Source organism: Phaenicophaeus curvirostris, chromosome 4 (genome assembly GCF_032191515.1).
Source record: "Phaenicophaeus curvirostris isolate KB17595 chromosome 4, BPBGC_Pcur_1.0, whole genome shotgun sequence".
In the NCBI taxonomy this organism is placed as follows: Eukaryota; Metazoa; Chordata; class Aves; order Cuculiformes; family Cuculidae; genus Phaenicophaeus; species Phaenicophaeus curvirostris.
The window spans coordinates 34,891,764-34,906,000 of NC_091395.1; the positions used below are offsets into that span (position 1 = coordinate 34,891,764).

At 51.6% G+C, this 14,237-nt stretch overlaps 1 protein-coding gene across 1 annotated transcript; it reads left to right on the forward strand.

Moving 5' to 3' along the window:
* Positions 1–9,673: 9,673 nt before the first annotated feature.
* Positions 9,674–11,962, forward strand: HAND2 (heart and neural crest derivatives expressed 2). The gene is made up of 2 exons (XM_069854881.1): positions 9,674–10,255; positions 11,252–11,962. The coding sequence occupies exons 1-2, from the start codon at positions 9,701–9,703 to the stop codon at positions 11,348–11,350; spliced, it is 654 nt and encodes a 217-aa protein (XP_069710982.1). The 5' UTR covers positions 9,674–9,700; the 3' UTR covers positions 11,351–11,962.
* Positions 11,963–14,237: the final 2,275 nt, after the last annotated feature.

Consider the following 14,237-nt stretch of genomic DNA (forward strand, 5'->3'; position numbering starts at 1 on the left):
TGCCAATGCCATCTCTGCCTTCTGCTTTCATAGCTGCTAGACTTCCCAGTGACAAGTCAGTTAAAAAGCTGTATTGCGTGTGTGTGTGTACAGAGATACAGAAGGCACTGCACTGTGAGATTATATGTGAAGCAATTGCTTCAAGCCCTGCACCTCCAAAACACTACAGCACAACAGCAAACCACTGGACCTACCCTGCTTTCTAGGTGACCTAAAACTGGATTTAAGTGCTCAGGGTAAGCAATGTCAGGACTTGATAATAAGAAAGAACCAAAACAAGGCATGGAGACAGATAACGAAACATTCCTAGCAATAAGATGCAGACATATTGGCATTGAATAAACCAGTTCTAGGATGTATGAATGCTGGTTTACAGTAGAACACAACTCTGAAAATAAATGCGTTTTCCATTAAGCACATTTTGAAAGTTATCGAGATGCAGAGAGCTGTGTATTTTGATTTCCTAAAGTATCTAAGCTTTAAATCCTCAAAGGGATCTATATGCTTAACCTGCACTTATCTCAAGGAGCATTAGACTACTTTGAAATCCACCCATACCCTGAAGTACCTATCTTTATTCTAGCATGCAAAAATATTTTTTTTAAATGGCCCTGTGAAAATAAAGCTGTAACTTAGCCCACAGGTGGATTAACAATCTCAAACATTAATAGTTTTGGAGTAACTAGAAAGAAAATAGTGTAATGTGCCCTTCATGATAGGGATGGTGGTGCATTATTTCTGACTTACAGTTTTGTGTATCTGTTAACTGTGAAAGACTAGTGCTGGTGGCGCCATAAATGATTGGAGCCTATTCCTGCAGTGGTCGGATGTGAACTCTTGTGTCAGCGCTGCTCCCATGGAAGTCAGAGGAAGTTTCATCGTGGAACTGGGATTTGCAGAGCTGGATCTCCCCCGACCAAGGGGGCTAGGATAGAAGATATGGGGTCAATTTTCTATTTACGTATCTTTAGAGGTACCTGCAAAATAGCTGAGCTAACACCCGTTAAATCTTGGTGTTTTGCTGCTAAAGAGAATCCATAAAAAGAGATTTATTGACATATTTCCCTTTTGTGTTGTACTGTTCCTTTCCATCATAAAATATTCTCTCCGGTTTATAGCAAAGCAAATACAGCAGCTTATTTCGTAAGCGCTGAAGTTTCCCTCTGTTACACCCTGGCTTTCAGACGTAATTGAATTAGCTCCTATTTTTGTTAATACTTGCGAGCGAGCTGCTGCCCCGAGCCGCAGTAACGAGGCTTATCGAGACCTGGTGCGAGCAGAGGGGTCGTTATGCAGGGACCGAGATGGACTCGCACCAGCCCGCGAGGCTGTAGGAACCCGTCCAAGCGGCTTTAACTTTTATTCTTCCTGCCGAGGATTTAAAGCGGCTTTGTACAGCAGTCAAGCAAGAATAAGCAGCTGTGGAAAATATAACAAATCATAAGAGCGGTTTAACAGAGTGGGGGGGGAGCGAAGACAAGGAGAAGCGAACTCAGCCGCGCCGGGAGAGCTGCCTGATCCCTGACCCCGACTTGGGAGCTTCAGAGCAGCGTTGCAAAAAAATTTCAGGCAGCATTTGGACAGGGAGATTCCGCATTTGCTTTTTTTTATTTTTTTTTTTTATTTTTATTTTTGTCCTCGAAGAACACTTGCTAAGGTGGCTCCTCCCGGCGGCCCCAATCACCCTCCCGGCCCCGGGAGAGGAGCCGCGGGGAGGGGGCGAGGGGAGCTGGCCCCAGCGGGCAGGTAGCCACCAGCCAGGCTGTAATTACAAAGCAAACAAGGGTGAAATATTGGATCGGCCTCGCCCGTGACAAGATCCGCGCTTTTTGCCGCCAATTTGTTTGTGGAGCTCTATTTAAAGGCACTTGATTGAGGAAACGTTGAAAATAGCAGTTAGGGTTTCCCTAATGAGACCTCTAGAGGAAAGCGGCGGTATTCAGGGGTCTCCGGGAGGAGGAGGGGAAGCTCTTAACCCTTTCCAGCCGCCCCCAGCTCGCCGGGGCTCCTCGCGGGCGCCGCCGGGGCCACCGAGGGGGGCCGGGGGGGCAGTGGGGGACAGCCCTCCTCCCCCTCTCCCTGTAGCATTTCGACCCCCGGCCGGAGGGAGAAGTGGCGGCGGGCCCTGCCGAGGGCAGCGGCCGCGGCTGAGCTGAGCATCCCCGGGCGGCTGGTGCCCCAGGGCGTGCGCCCCGGCGGGACCGTCGGGGCTCTGCCTCCCGGCCGCCCCCCGATTCACCGGGTCGGACCTTGGAGTGGCTACGGGCTAATCCTTCCACCCGGCAGCTCCTGAGAGGGCAGTGAAAAAAAAAAAAAGAAAAAAAAAAAAAAAAAAAGAAAGTCTCTTAGAAATGCTGAAAAGACCGGGAACGTAGTGAACGAGTAGCAAAATGTGTCATACGAACATCCCCAGCGCTGGGGCCTCGTGACACTCTCGTCCACGAATTCCTCGCTGCGTTTTCTCTCGCTGAGGGAGCCCCGGCAATCATCCTCGCAACTTCACCATACACTTATGTGCTCATTTAACGCCTCTCCGAATCCCATATTAAATACAAATGAGATTTTTGGTAAAACGCATGTTGATAACATTTTGAAAGGTGCTAATGTCTGTAAGGGAGAGTGGCTGTAGTCTTCTTCAACCTTCTTCCTCGAAGCGCTATCGCTTGGACTAGACTGAAATACTCCTGCTCTCGTTTTCATAAATCAACTCTCGTTCCAAAAAAGCGGGGCTTGCTTTCACCATGAACTGCCTGCAGCCAGCAGGGCCCTCGGATCTCACCTAGGGCACCCCTGCTCGCTCTTGTCCCCGGCCACTGCACCAGCTTCTGCACGCACATACCTGTCAGCATTGCTGTACAACCTGTGTGTGCGTGTCTATATGCACACCTGGACGGAGAGCAAAATCATCTTTTAGGGAATACCTAATAAAAAGGGAGTGTTGCCTCTCTATACAGGGAAGAAAAACGAGAATTAGAAAAACAAACTCTTGAATTAGTAAAGTATGTTCTGCACGGTGATGTAAAATATTTATTTTGTTGTCGCATTTATACCCAGTATTTTGGCCACGGCTCCGATTCCCTGCAGGTCGGAGGAGGTACACGACACTGTTCTCTGTTCCCTGGGTTCTTCAGTTACTTTCCTGAAAAGAAGAGGAAAGACAATTTTTTTAAAATTATTTTTATTTTATTTTATTCCCAGCTAGAGTGAAGTGAATAAAGATTTTGCCTATTCATGGGTCGACTGTATCATCTGTAAGAACAAATTACATTATGGCCGCGCATTTTTAGTAAAGCCTCCTCCCTTCCGTTTATGTTATGCCTTTTCTGTTTGTAATTATTTTTATTTTAATTTTATGTCATTTTTTAACAAAAGCCAGATCGTTTTCCCTCCGTGTTTTGTACACAATGCTCTCTTTCTTGATAAGATGTTCTTTCCTATCTTTTCTGTTTTACTTTTAAAAATGTTTATAGTTCCCCACGAGCAATTCTCCAGTATTTCTCTCTTGTATTTTAAGGACTTGTCCCTGTCTTGCTTTATTTGTTTGTGTGAAATTTAGTTTGAAAGGAGATCAGAGAGAGCAGGAGGGGTTTATAATAAGAGAATGACCAAGTGACCTAAAGGCTGATTATATGTCATTAACTGGAGACTTGGTGTATCCAAATTATCAAAAAGACCTCACTCAGCCAGATCAATTACACCGAGATAGGCATATAGGAATTGCGGTCCAGGCTGATGCTTCTAACAAGTGTGCACCCGACATTTGCAGGAGTTAGATGCTGAGTTTAAAGACCAGACCATGTGCTTCAGCTGGCCCCGGGCGAGCCGGAGTGGGGTGCGGGGCAGCAGGTACACGGCGTGGGGGGCACCGGCAGGACGACACCCACATTTCGGGGGATGCTGTTAGGGAGAAATTGCAGTTAATTTTCACTGCTCAAAAGGGATCTTTTTTCCAAGCCAAGCGAAGTTGCCTTTGATCTTACAAAAGTTGCTTAAACCCTAGCCTTGTTAAGCGAAGTCTTTCTATGAAAAATTACGATGGAGATGTTGATTTTTGTTAGCCTAAATCCAAAACGATACCAACCTAACCTCTGCTTCCTCCAAAGCTTGAACATCGGATGCTGGAGGACGAAATATTTATTAATGAAAGCAATTACATTCGCGAGCTATTTCATCAGCTCCGACCTCGAGAGCGACTTAAGATGCTTTTTTCCAGGAATGCAGACAACATTACGTGAAAAAAAAAAAACCCTGTGCATGTCTGTATATGTATGTGGGTGTTTATACATGTGTATGTACAGGATAGGTATATGACAAACCAAATAAATAGAGACACACTGTGATTTCACAGCAGACTTTTATAAAGTCTTTATTATTGTTCTTCTGAGAAAGAAGGGAACGTAGTTGGAGTTCATTGTCCTTTTCTTTCTGTGACTCCTGTCTAGGCTCTAATCGCAACTCTGGAACCTCAGTCACAAATATAAGCAATCCTCGAATAATTGCTTACACATGCAGCGGTAAAACCTGTAGGGTCCCGCGCTTACCGCCAATGATTGCAACTCTCAAAATGGTCAATGTCTTGGGTTTTCTCGCCCTTGCGTGCCAGCTCTTTTTTTCTCTTTTTCTTTTTTTTTAATTTATTTTTTTTAATTTTTTGTATACACAACGGCTGCATACAAGATTGTCGTGCCTGAAATATATGGGCGTTCGTTACCGATAATAGTAACGTAAACCAGCGTTCCTCCACCTCCAACGGCAGCAACTAATTCGGGCCTGTTGGGCCCGATTCTTGTCTCTGTCCTGGACGCTGGAATCCAGGTTGCTGAGCTAACAGAGGGTATAAGTAGGCCCATTAGGCACAAGTCCTTTTCATTAACCCACACTGACAGGTTGACCTTCAAATGATATTTCTCCGATGCCTCTTTACAAAAATCCTTTTTCTTGTAGGTTTACGTTCTTCTGCGAACTCCTAAGAGCTGGCCCGGGGGTAGGATGCGCCTCACCTCTGGGACATGGGGCTTCTTCGTCGTCCCCAAATCCATCCGAGAACGATACCCTTTTCTGATACGTTCGGTGCCGGGTCAATGACATCATGCACTCTATAAATTCAAACGCGTCTGGGCTTTTCAAGCCGTACACCGGGCGGCTGAGCGATGTGGTGGGCAGGAGGAGGAAGGGGAGGCACCCCGGGATCCCCCTGAGTTTAGGGGTGCCGGGCAGGACAGCCGTCGGAGGGACCGTCCGGCCAGGGCTGCGCCTCAGATACAAGGAACAGGGTGCCCTTCGGGTGCTTTTGTGGGTCTGAGTGGTTGCTCGCTTTAATGAAAACTATAAAGTAGAAGGAGAACACCGTCCTCCTGCAGGTAGCAGGGGATCCGTGGGGCTGGGGTCGTTACCGGGCACCGCAGCGCTCCCTCTGCCGCCCTGCCCCCCAGAATCACCCCCCGGTGTTCGGACGCTCCTCGACGAGAAGGTGTAGAAAAGGAGTAAACGAATGAGAAGGTCGCTGCTCAGGCACCGGCCAGGAACTTTTATGCCCCTGGCCTGCTCATTAAAGCGGCCGGCTCGGTGTGCATGTGGCTCTCCCAGCCAGCTAGCCCAAGGATCCCCAGCAGATGTGGGTTTCCGACCACCCAGCGTCGGCACCTCTTCCCCATTTCCATACGGCTTCGTCTGGTTCAGAGAAATTAGCTTAATTTGCAATTTAGCTTAATTCACACAACTCTGAGCTGGGGAAAGGAAGAAGCGGGGGAGCGCAGCTCAACAGTTCGGTCATCCCCGGATCCCACTCTACCCTCGGCCCAGACGAGAGAAGTGACTAGGAGATAAGCGCCCCGGTGGCGGCTGAGCGCCGGGACAGGGCAGCGGGTGGCCCCGGCGGGCGCCCTGGTAGCCACCCCCCGCCGCCCCTCGCATCCCCCCGCTCCCCGGGCGCCGCGGGGCACCCACCGGGGGCAAGGGCAGCCCCTGCCTCCCCCTCGGCGCCGCCAAGGGCTGTCGTGTTCGAAAGGAAACGACCATGGGGCAAAAGCAACCATGCAGCCTCACGCACTCGCCCCTCAACAAAATAAAAACAAAACAAAACACACACACAAAAAAAAAAAAAACCACCACGAACAGGGGGAAGGAAAGGGCAAGACAGCTTCGGCACAGTCGCCACCAAAATTTTTTAATTACAGCCAGCTAGGAAAGTCCTGTCTGGCAGCAAAGCCCAGATAAATCGCCGCCTAACATGCAACCATTTTGGCAGGGAAATAATTGACATAAGGCTACAGTGCTCTTTTTCTTTTTTTTTAAAGAAAATTATTTGTGAGAAAAAAAAACAATACTCTAACCAAATCAATAAATGGAAGGACAGCAAAACGCTGGCGCTTTTTAATGGACTCTAAGCCTAGTGCTGGAAGTTCTTTGGACTGTAGCGATATTCACCGGGTTGATCAAACAGAAAAGGCTTTAACTCCTGATCGGGCAGTCTGAGTAGTTAAAAGCTGAGGGAGGACACAAGAGCTGCATTTGCTCCAAAACTCGCTTTATAAAACGCATAAACAACTGCTGGGGGATAAAAGGAAGAAATATACGTAAGATCCTGATGGATGTTTTATCTGGAGACCCTCTTTCTCCAAAGCTAATTAAGCAATAATGCTGCTAGCTTTCGAGACTGGTGTTCTGATCGATATCTCCTGCATCTTTTATTACTTTTTCTCTGCCTCATGTTTTTCGTTTCCTTCATCATTGCAGATGTTATCGGAGTGACCATAGTGGGTTGCCACAGGAACTGTCACAGTTGCGGTCCAGCCTGAAGTATATTGGGAAGCTCCTACAAAAATAAGGGGAGTGCAGAGAAATAATACACTGTTTGCAAGCCAATATATTTTTCTGGCCTTGACAACGTCCGCTTCTTCTTCACATCAGGGAAACTGTCGCAGCAAAACAAAACTGGAAAACCGCTGCAGAAACTGAGTAGGTTTCCAGGCTGCACCCTGCAGACACAGTATCCCAACCGGCACGGGTGCGCTCCTGGCCGCTCCAGGGCTCTGCCTGCTCTGTGTGCTCATGGCCTTTCTTGAACTTAAAAATCAGCCCTGGAGACACGTTCATTCCTTAGGGTGATACGCTGTATACGCGTACGCGTGTGCATGCATGGCTATAGATACCCATCAGTCATTTTAGTTACAACTGAGTGTGTGTGCCTACGTATAAGATGCATGTGTATATACATCAGGTTTACATCTGGACCGGTTTTTCACTTTCGTACTCAGTTTACACACAGACGCGCGCGCATATGTGTATATACTTATTTATATAAGTCCGTCTGCGTTTCTGTTCTGTCCGCACGTCCCCTAGCCGGGTCCGGGGAGCCGAAACATGGGGCCAGGGCTCAGCCTTGCTTTTGGGGTTACCCTCGGCAGCCGGCTGCCCCTCGGCCTCACTGGCGGAGGCTGCCGCCTCCCCGCAGAGCTGTCCCTGCCGGGGACCCTCCCGCAGGAGCCCCGGGTGCCAGCAATCCTCGTGCCCCGGCGGCACCTCCGAGCCCTTCTCCGCACCGGGACCGCTCGGGCTCGGCTCGGCTCCTCTCCCCAGGCGATGAATCCCTTCCCCACAGACGTTTTTTGGGTTTTTTTTTTCTCCCTTTGGTCCACCCCGAGGCATCCACACCAGCTTTGCAGCGGGTACGGAGAGCGCACTGAGCTGCTGCAGAAACTGGACTTGCAGTTCTTGCTGCCTCCTTTCGCAGACTCCTCCATCTCTATCTTTCTCTTTCTTTAATTTATGACCTTTCAGCTCCTGTTGACACAGTTTTCCACACTGCCTATATTGTAAGATTGCTTTATAATATACGCCGAATCAGCCTAGCCATCAGCCAACGCACGTGAGGGTGGGTATTTGATAATTCGCAGCTATTTAGTAATGCTCGGCTCCATTTAAAGATGACAACAATTCGCCTCTCCTCCAAGTTATCCATGAATTACAGCTTGAGATCTATTTTCCCTTTGTAATCTCTTCAAGTTTACCAAAGCAAAACACCTAAATAGCTACGGGAGATTTCCTCCTGGCCTGGCCGTTAAACAAACATTTAACTATTCCCTTTCGATAACTAAACCTGCTTTCCGCAGATGCTGGTCTTTTTTTTCTTTTTTTATTGCAGAACCAGGAATGCGGGGAAATATTTATATATTTGTTAGTAAAAGCTAGAAAATAAGCTCTGAACATGCTGTAAAAAATATTCGGTTACTTACCGATCAGATCAGTTAAACAAGCATGAAACTGATTTTAGGAGCATAAGTGAGCCGGGTGAACAGTGGTCGCGGTGCGTAGGCGCAGGCAGCAAGCTGGAAGAGAATCAGTTAGAGTCGGGTTTATTGTTAGTGTTTCAATGCTTTTTTTTTTTTTTTTTTTCTGGAAGAAAACATCATCCCCGGCCAAACCCTGAGCTCGCAGCTCCTTCAGCGAGCCAGCAGCCGCAGAGCCAGAGCCAGCCCTTGCTAACTTGGATCACAAGCCCGGTGGCAGACGAGGCAGAGAAACTTCGTCTCCGTCCTCACAGGAACCGGTGATCTTTTTGTGTATATTATCCAGCAATAAATGTATAAGCCGGAGGGCTGCTGGGGCACGCCTGTCACACCGGGCAATCGAAAAAGTGCCCTCCGAAGCCGGTTTTATTTGTTCCTCTACCGCACCGGCACAAAGCATTTTGTAAAAGCAACGTCGGAGCGCATCGAGCTCCTCTCACATAGGTTTTTGCCAAGAAATTCCTTGGGTCCATACTGTACCTGGTTTAAGATTATCCGATATTCAAGTTTTAATGAGTTTGCTGGGTTTTTGTTTTGTTGTTGTTGTTTTATTTTTCTTTAAGGCAGATTTTACAGTAAGGCATCTGCTAAACACTTGCATTAACCTCTGCCTCCATGATAATTTTCCCCCCTTTGCTTTAATTACATTATGGATACGGAGGGGCAGCCAATCCTGGAAGAGGAGCTCGGCAATTAGCAGGGCGAACATCAAAAAGTTTTATTGCGGAGGGCGGCGGGCCCCGCCCCCGCCTCCAGCCATTGGCGGCCGCCGCCTCTGACGACATATATTAACCCGAGCGGCCCTAAACATGTAGCTGTCCATGGAGATCGTGCCGGGGAGCCCCGGCCGAGCGGCGCGGATGCCCCAGCGGAGCAGCGGGGCGCGGAGGGCCCCGGCGCGGCGGGCAGCGATGCGCGCGGCCGCCCGGCGCTGACGGTGCCCGCGGGGGCGGAGGTTGCGCATGGAGGGGGCCCGCCTGTAAGTACCCCCCGCCCGGGCCGCGGCGGACTTGGCCAGAGCGAAGGGAAGAAACGGGCGAGGAAGATTCCCCGGGCCGGGGAGCCAAGCCATTTTGTTTTGGTCGACTTCTCTCCGTAGATTTTCTTTTTTTTTTTTTTTTCCCGTGTGCGCTTCCTCGAAGACCCGGCCCCGGGCGAGGAGGAGGAGGAGGAGGAGGCACAACGCATGAGCGGCGGCGCCCGGGGAGGGGGGATCGCTCAGGCACCCGCCGGGACTCTCCAGCAGCGCCCTATGGAGAGGCGGCGGGCGGCGGGGCAGTGCTGAGGGGCGAGCGGCGGGGGAGCCTCTCCCGCCGGTGCGGCGCGGGGTGGGGGTGGTGGGGGGGGCGGGGAGGGGAAAACCTTTGTTTTGGGGCCCGGGGGGGCGGGGTGGGGTGCGCTAGGGAGCGGGGATGAGTCTAGTGGGCGGCTTCCCCCACCACCCGGTGGTGCACCATGAAGGCTACCCTTTCGCCGCCGCCGCAGCCGCCGCCGCCGCCGCCGCCACCCGCTGCGGCCACGAGGAGAACCCGTACTTCCACGGCTGGCTCATCAGCAGCCACCCGGAGATGTCCCCCCCCGACTACAGCATGGCTCTGTCCTACAGCCCCGAGTACGCCAACGGGGCGCCGGGCATGGACCACTCCCATTACGGGGGGGTGCCGCCCGGGAGCGGCCCGCCCGGGCTCGGGGGGCCCCGGCCGGTGAAGCGCAGGGGCACGGCGAACCGCAAGGAGCGGCGCAGGACTCAGAGCATCAACAGCGCCTTCGCGGAGCTGCGGGAGTGCATCCCCAACGTGCCCGCCGACACCAAGCTCTCCAAGATCAAAACCCTCCGCCTGGCCACCAGCTACATCGCCTACCTCATGGACCTGCTGGCCAAGGATGACCAGAACGGGGAGGCGGAGGCCTTCAAGGCAGAGATCAAGAAGACGGACGTGAAGGAGGAGAAGAGAAAGAAAGAGCTGGTCAGTGCTCCGGGACGGGACGGGATGGGGGAGCTGGGGAGAGGAGGCTGCTCGGCCGCTCCGTCCCCCCGCACCCGACCCTCGGCTGGGTCGAGCCGCCGGGTGATGTTCGCGGGGAAACGCCTCGGTCCCCCCGGTCCCTGGACGTACCTGCGGGCGGAGAGCGAGACAGGGCGAAGCCCCGAGCGGCCCCCGGTGCCCGCGGCTCCCGCAGGGCGCCCCGGTCCGGCCCGACGGCTGCGAGCGCTCACGGGGGAAAGCGCCGCGACAGTAAAGCTCCCGGGGGAATCCGTGATCTGGTTTGTACCCGATCCCACCCCGTGACCCCGGCGGAGACAAGACTCTGCTCCCTTAAATGAGAGAGTAGAGGCGCGATGCCCGCCTAGCCCAGCCCGGCTTTAACCCCTCGCCGAGTAGCAGATCCACAGCGCGGGGCTCTTCTCCCCGTGCGCTTCGCGCTTTAAATTTTCTGACTTTTGATGGGAAGAGTCGAATTCGGAAGCCGAATTTAGTGTAGGCCCTGCGGCGAGCTCAGGCGATATTCTCGCAGATTTCTGCGGCCACAGACCCGACGTTTTGCCCGGGCGCTTCCCTGTGCCCATCTCCTTCCCGAACCCCGGGAGAGGATTGTTCAGCTCGGACCTTTCCGTCATCCCCATCTCCCCGTAGCCTCTAGCCCGCTCCCCGTGCCTTTGAGCCCCGCGGTTCGGCCGGGGAAGGGCAGCGGGGGATTGTAGAGAGGTTTCCCTCCGCCGGGGGCTGCGGATGGTCGCGCAGGGGTCGCTGCCACGGGCAGCGAAGTGGCCCGCGGTGGCCGCCCCGCTCTGTCCCCTGCAGCCCCGCGGGCTTCGGCAGGAGCCCGTGTCTGCTCGCAGTTTCCCTCTCGGGGCCGCGTAGAGGTGACCTAGACAGAGGAGGAATATCTCTAACCTTATTTTTTTTACTCTCCCCCGTTTTTTTTTTTTCTCTCTCTCCTTTTGCATCCTGTCTCCCCAGAACGAAATCTTGAAAAGCACAGTTAGCAGCAACGATAAGAAAACCAAAGGGAGGACTGGCTGGCCGCAGCATGTCTGGGCTTTGGAGCTCAAGCAGTGAGCACGGCAGGACTGGAGGAGCCGTCCTCTTGGTCTCGCTAGCGAGCTCTCCTTCGAGGACTCTTTGTATTTGGAATCGTCCAGTTTATTTATGTGCAATTTCTCCCCCAACACCCACCCCCCCCCCCAATGTGGATATTTGAAGGAGTGGGAAAAGCATTCCATATATGAAGAGGAAACTCCAGCATGGTAAGGGGTAATGTCTCTAATAGTTTCGTGAATGTTATTTGCTCTGTATAAAAACACACGGGGAAAACAGAACCACAGAAAAGGAAAAAAGAAAAAAAATCCCTCCCTGGCATTAGTCTGTATGTGAAGTGTATCTTTAATACTTGGCCTCCTGGATATAAATATTCATGGAATTATAAAGTTATATTTCAACAGAAGCAGTTGCACCAATGTTTCGGTTGACTCGGTATTTAGTGTTGTAGTTTTGTTGTGGTCGTTCAATATTTGAAGATGTTTTCAGCAGTTATTGGTTATGTGCACTTCTGTCCATAAGGGAAAAAGTGGAATCTAAGTAATATTGAAGGTGTAAACGTTGTAAGTACTCAATAAACCACTGTGTGTGTTTTTTACAAAACCCCTCAAAAAAAAAAAAAAAAAAAAAGAAGAGAACCCAAATCTTTTTATGTTTTATACCTCAAATTGTTTTGAATAACAGCGTTGTTTATGGCTTTTTTCATAATATTTAAAATATTCGGAAGTAAACTAAATTATAAAGATGGCTCATAAGTTTATTTTTAAACAAGTGACTGAGTAGGAGGGGTAGAGGAAGGGATCTCACCAGCCCCGTGAATGCTGAACAGAAACTGGCAGTTCAGCTGAATAGGAATTCCTTGTGGCGGTGTTCTCCACGCAGGAGACCTACTGCAAACGGGAAAGGAACTAGGGTGCGAAGCCCGGGGGTCATAAGCGGTGGGTGTGAGAGGTTTCCCTGCGCCCGCGGTGCCTGGCGCTGTCGGGAGCCGAGCCCGGAGCGGCACCGCGGGGGCGGCTTCCCGGGAAAGCTGCGAGGGAGGCTGGAGGGCTCTGCTCCGGGTGACCGTGGAGCAGGTAATTTTACGTCAGGGAAGAAAGAGCGAACAAGGCGAGGGATTTGCGGGAGGTGGAGGGGATATGTAAGATTTACAATGAGCTATGGTGAACTTAATATTAACTTTGTGGTTCCCAAAACTCTCCAGGGTTACATGTTTCCAGTCCACCACAGCGAGAACATTTATTTTTTGTTTAACTTTTTTTCTGACTGCAAACTGCAGCAGCCCGTGCTCTGACTCTTCTAAGCACGTTCATCTGCTTCCCCAGTATGATCTTTCTTCCATTATTTCTGTGCAGTTGTTTCTCGTTCCCTGTGCCGACTGCTTAACAAGGGTTCCAGTACTAGGCCAGTGACTTTCTGCTCTCCGGTCCCGAGGCGAGCTGCAGGCATCCAAGGCTGGAAAATGTGTGGCATCCCTCTGCACCGTAGGCAGGCAAGGAAAAAAAATACGAAGTTTTTTACATACAGAAGTTACTCTGGGTATTTTTGGCAATTCCCGGTTAAACGCAAGGTTTCCCACCTTTTCCATAATAGAATCCAGGTTCGTAATTTAAACCTTTACTTAAATCTTCTCAACTTAAACCAAGCTGGCCCTCTCTCTAGGTCCAGGGCTGCGTACCTGCCCGCCTCCCCCTGCCGCCGCACCTCAGGACATGGCTCCAGGCGAGACCCGGCTCTGAGCTTACGTAGATGTGCGATTGCCCCTAAAAAGATAAGGGAGTCCCTGCGCCGTTTGTCCGTCCCGGCTGTCAGGGGGGAGGTTGCGGGGTTACAACAACCAGACCAAAGTGTTGTGCCCTCCTTCCCTCCCGTCGGGTCGGGCGGCCCGGCTCTGCGCTCCGGCGCGGATCTGTGTTTACAGACACTTGCTTTTGTTTACAACACTCGGAGGGAAGGATCATCCCCTCTTGTTTGCTTTTTCCTTGCCTGTTAGCTGCCCAGCTGATAAACTGGAGCATCTCGCACTCCCTCCGGCCTTGCCCAAACCCCTTTTTAAATTTTTGTTTCATTCGTGGCATTTTAAAAAAAAAAAAAAAAGGAAAAAAAAAAATGGTGGGGGTAGTGGGGAGCGAGAGCTGACTGGGCTGACTGCAGGGGCTGAAGTGAGGCCCGTCCCGGGCAGCCTCCCTGCAGATGCTCTGTCTTCCCCTTGGCCGAGCCGCCGGGTCACAGCTCTCCCGGAGGATGCGCAGCACGGCCGGGATGCCCGCCACTCACCGGCCCCGCCGGCTGAAGAATTGCCTCTCCATATTAACCCGGCAGCTTTTTTCCCATTTTTGAAACTTTAATTTCTCAGAACCAAGAGCTCCTCTGGATCCGCTAAGGACGATCTCTTTTAATTGCTCGCTAATGAGGATGTTGTCGTTTTCTCAGGAGCAGTCATTCCCGCAGCTAAATCACGAGAGCTCTAGACAGGCCGGAGCCGACAAAAATGTAGGTTTTGACATTAAAAGCTAAATGGGGAAGCGGAAGGTAAATTGATGGTAGATGGGGATGTCAGTGCCCTGGCCCCAGCTCTCCGCCAGCGGGGCCGGGTCTGATAACAGCAGAGCTGCTCCCGCACCCTGCCCGCACCGGCCTGCCCGGTGACTCCTCGGGGCCGAGGCATTTCAGAGGTGAAAGGCACGTAGGAGGGTGAATGGCAGCTTGTCCCACCGCTGCAGCATCTCTCGGTGCTGCGCGGGGAGTGAGAAAGAGCGGAGAGCACGGGCACCGCTGCAGCGAGAGCAGCAGGGCAGCCGCAGCCGTGTCCCAGCAGACAGACGCGTGGCCCCGGTTTACTCGGATTTGGGACCGTCGCCTTGTTCGATGGCCGGGGAAAGTCTCTGCTCTGCCTCAACAGAAAATA

Coding starts and splice junctions, on each gene's coding strand:
- HAND2 (XM_069854881.1), top strand. CDS start 9,701: ATGAGTCTAGTGGGCGGCTTCCCCCACCACCCGGTGGTGCACCATGAA. Junction 10,256..11,251: donor AGAAGAGAAAGAAAGAGCTG/GTCAGTGCTCCG, acceptor CTGTCTCCCCAG/AACGAAATCTTGAAAAGCAC.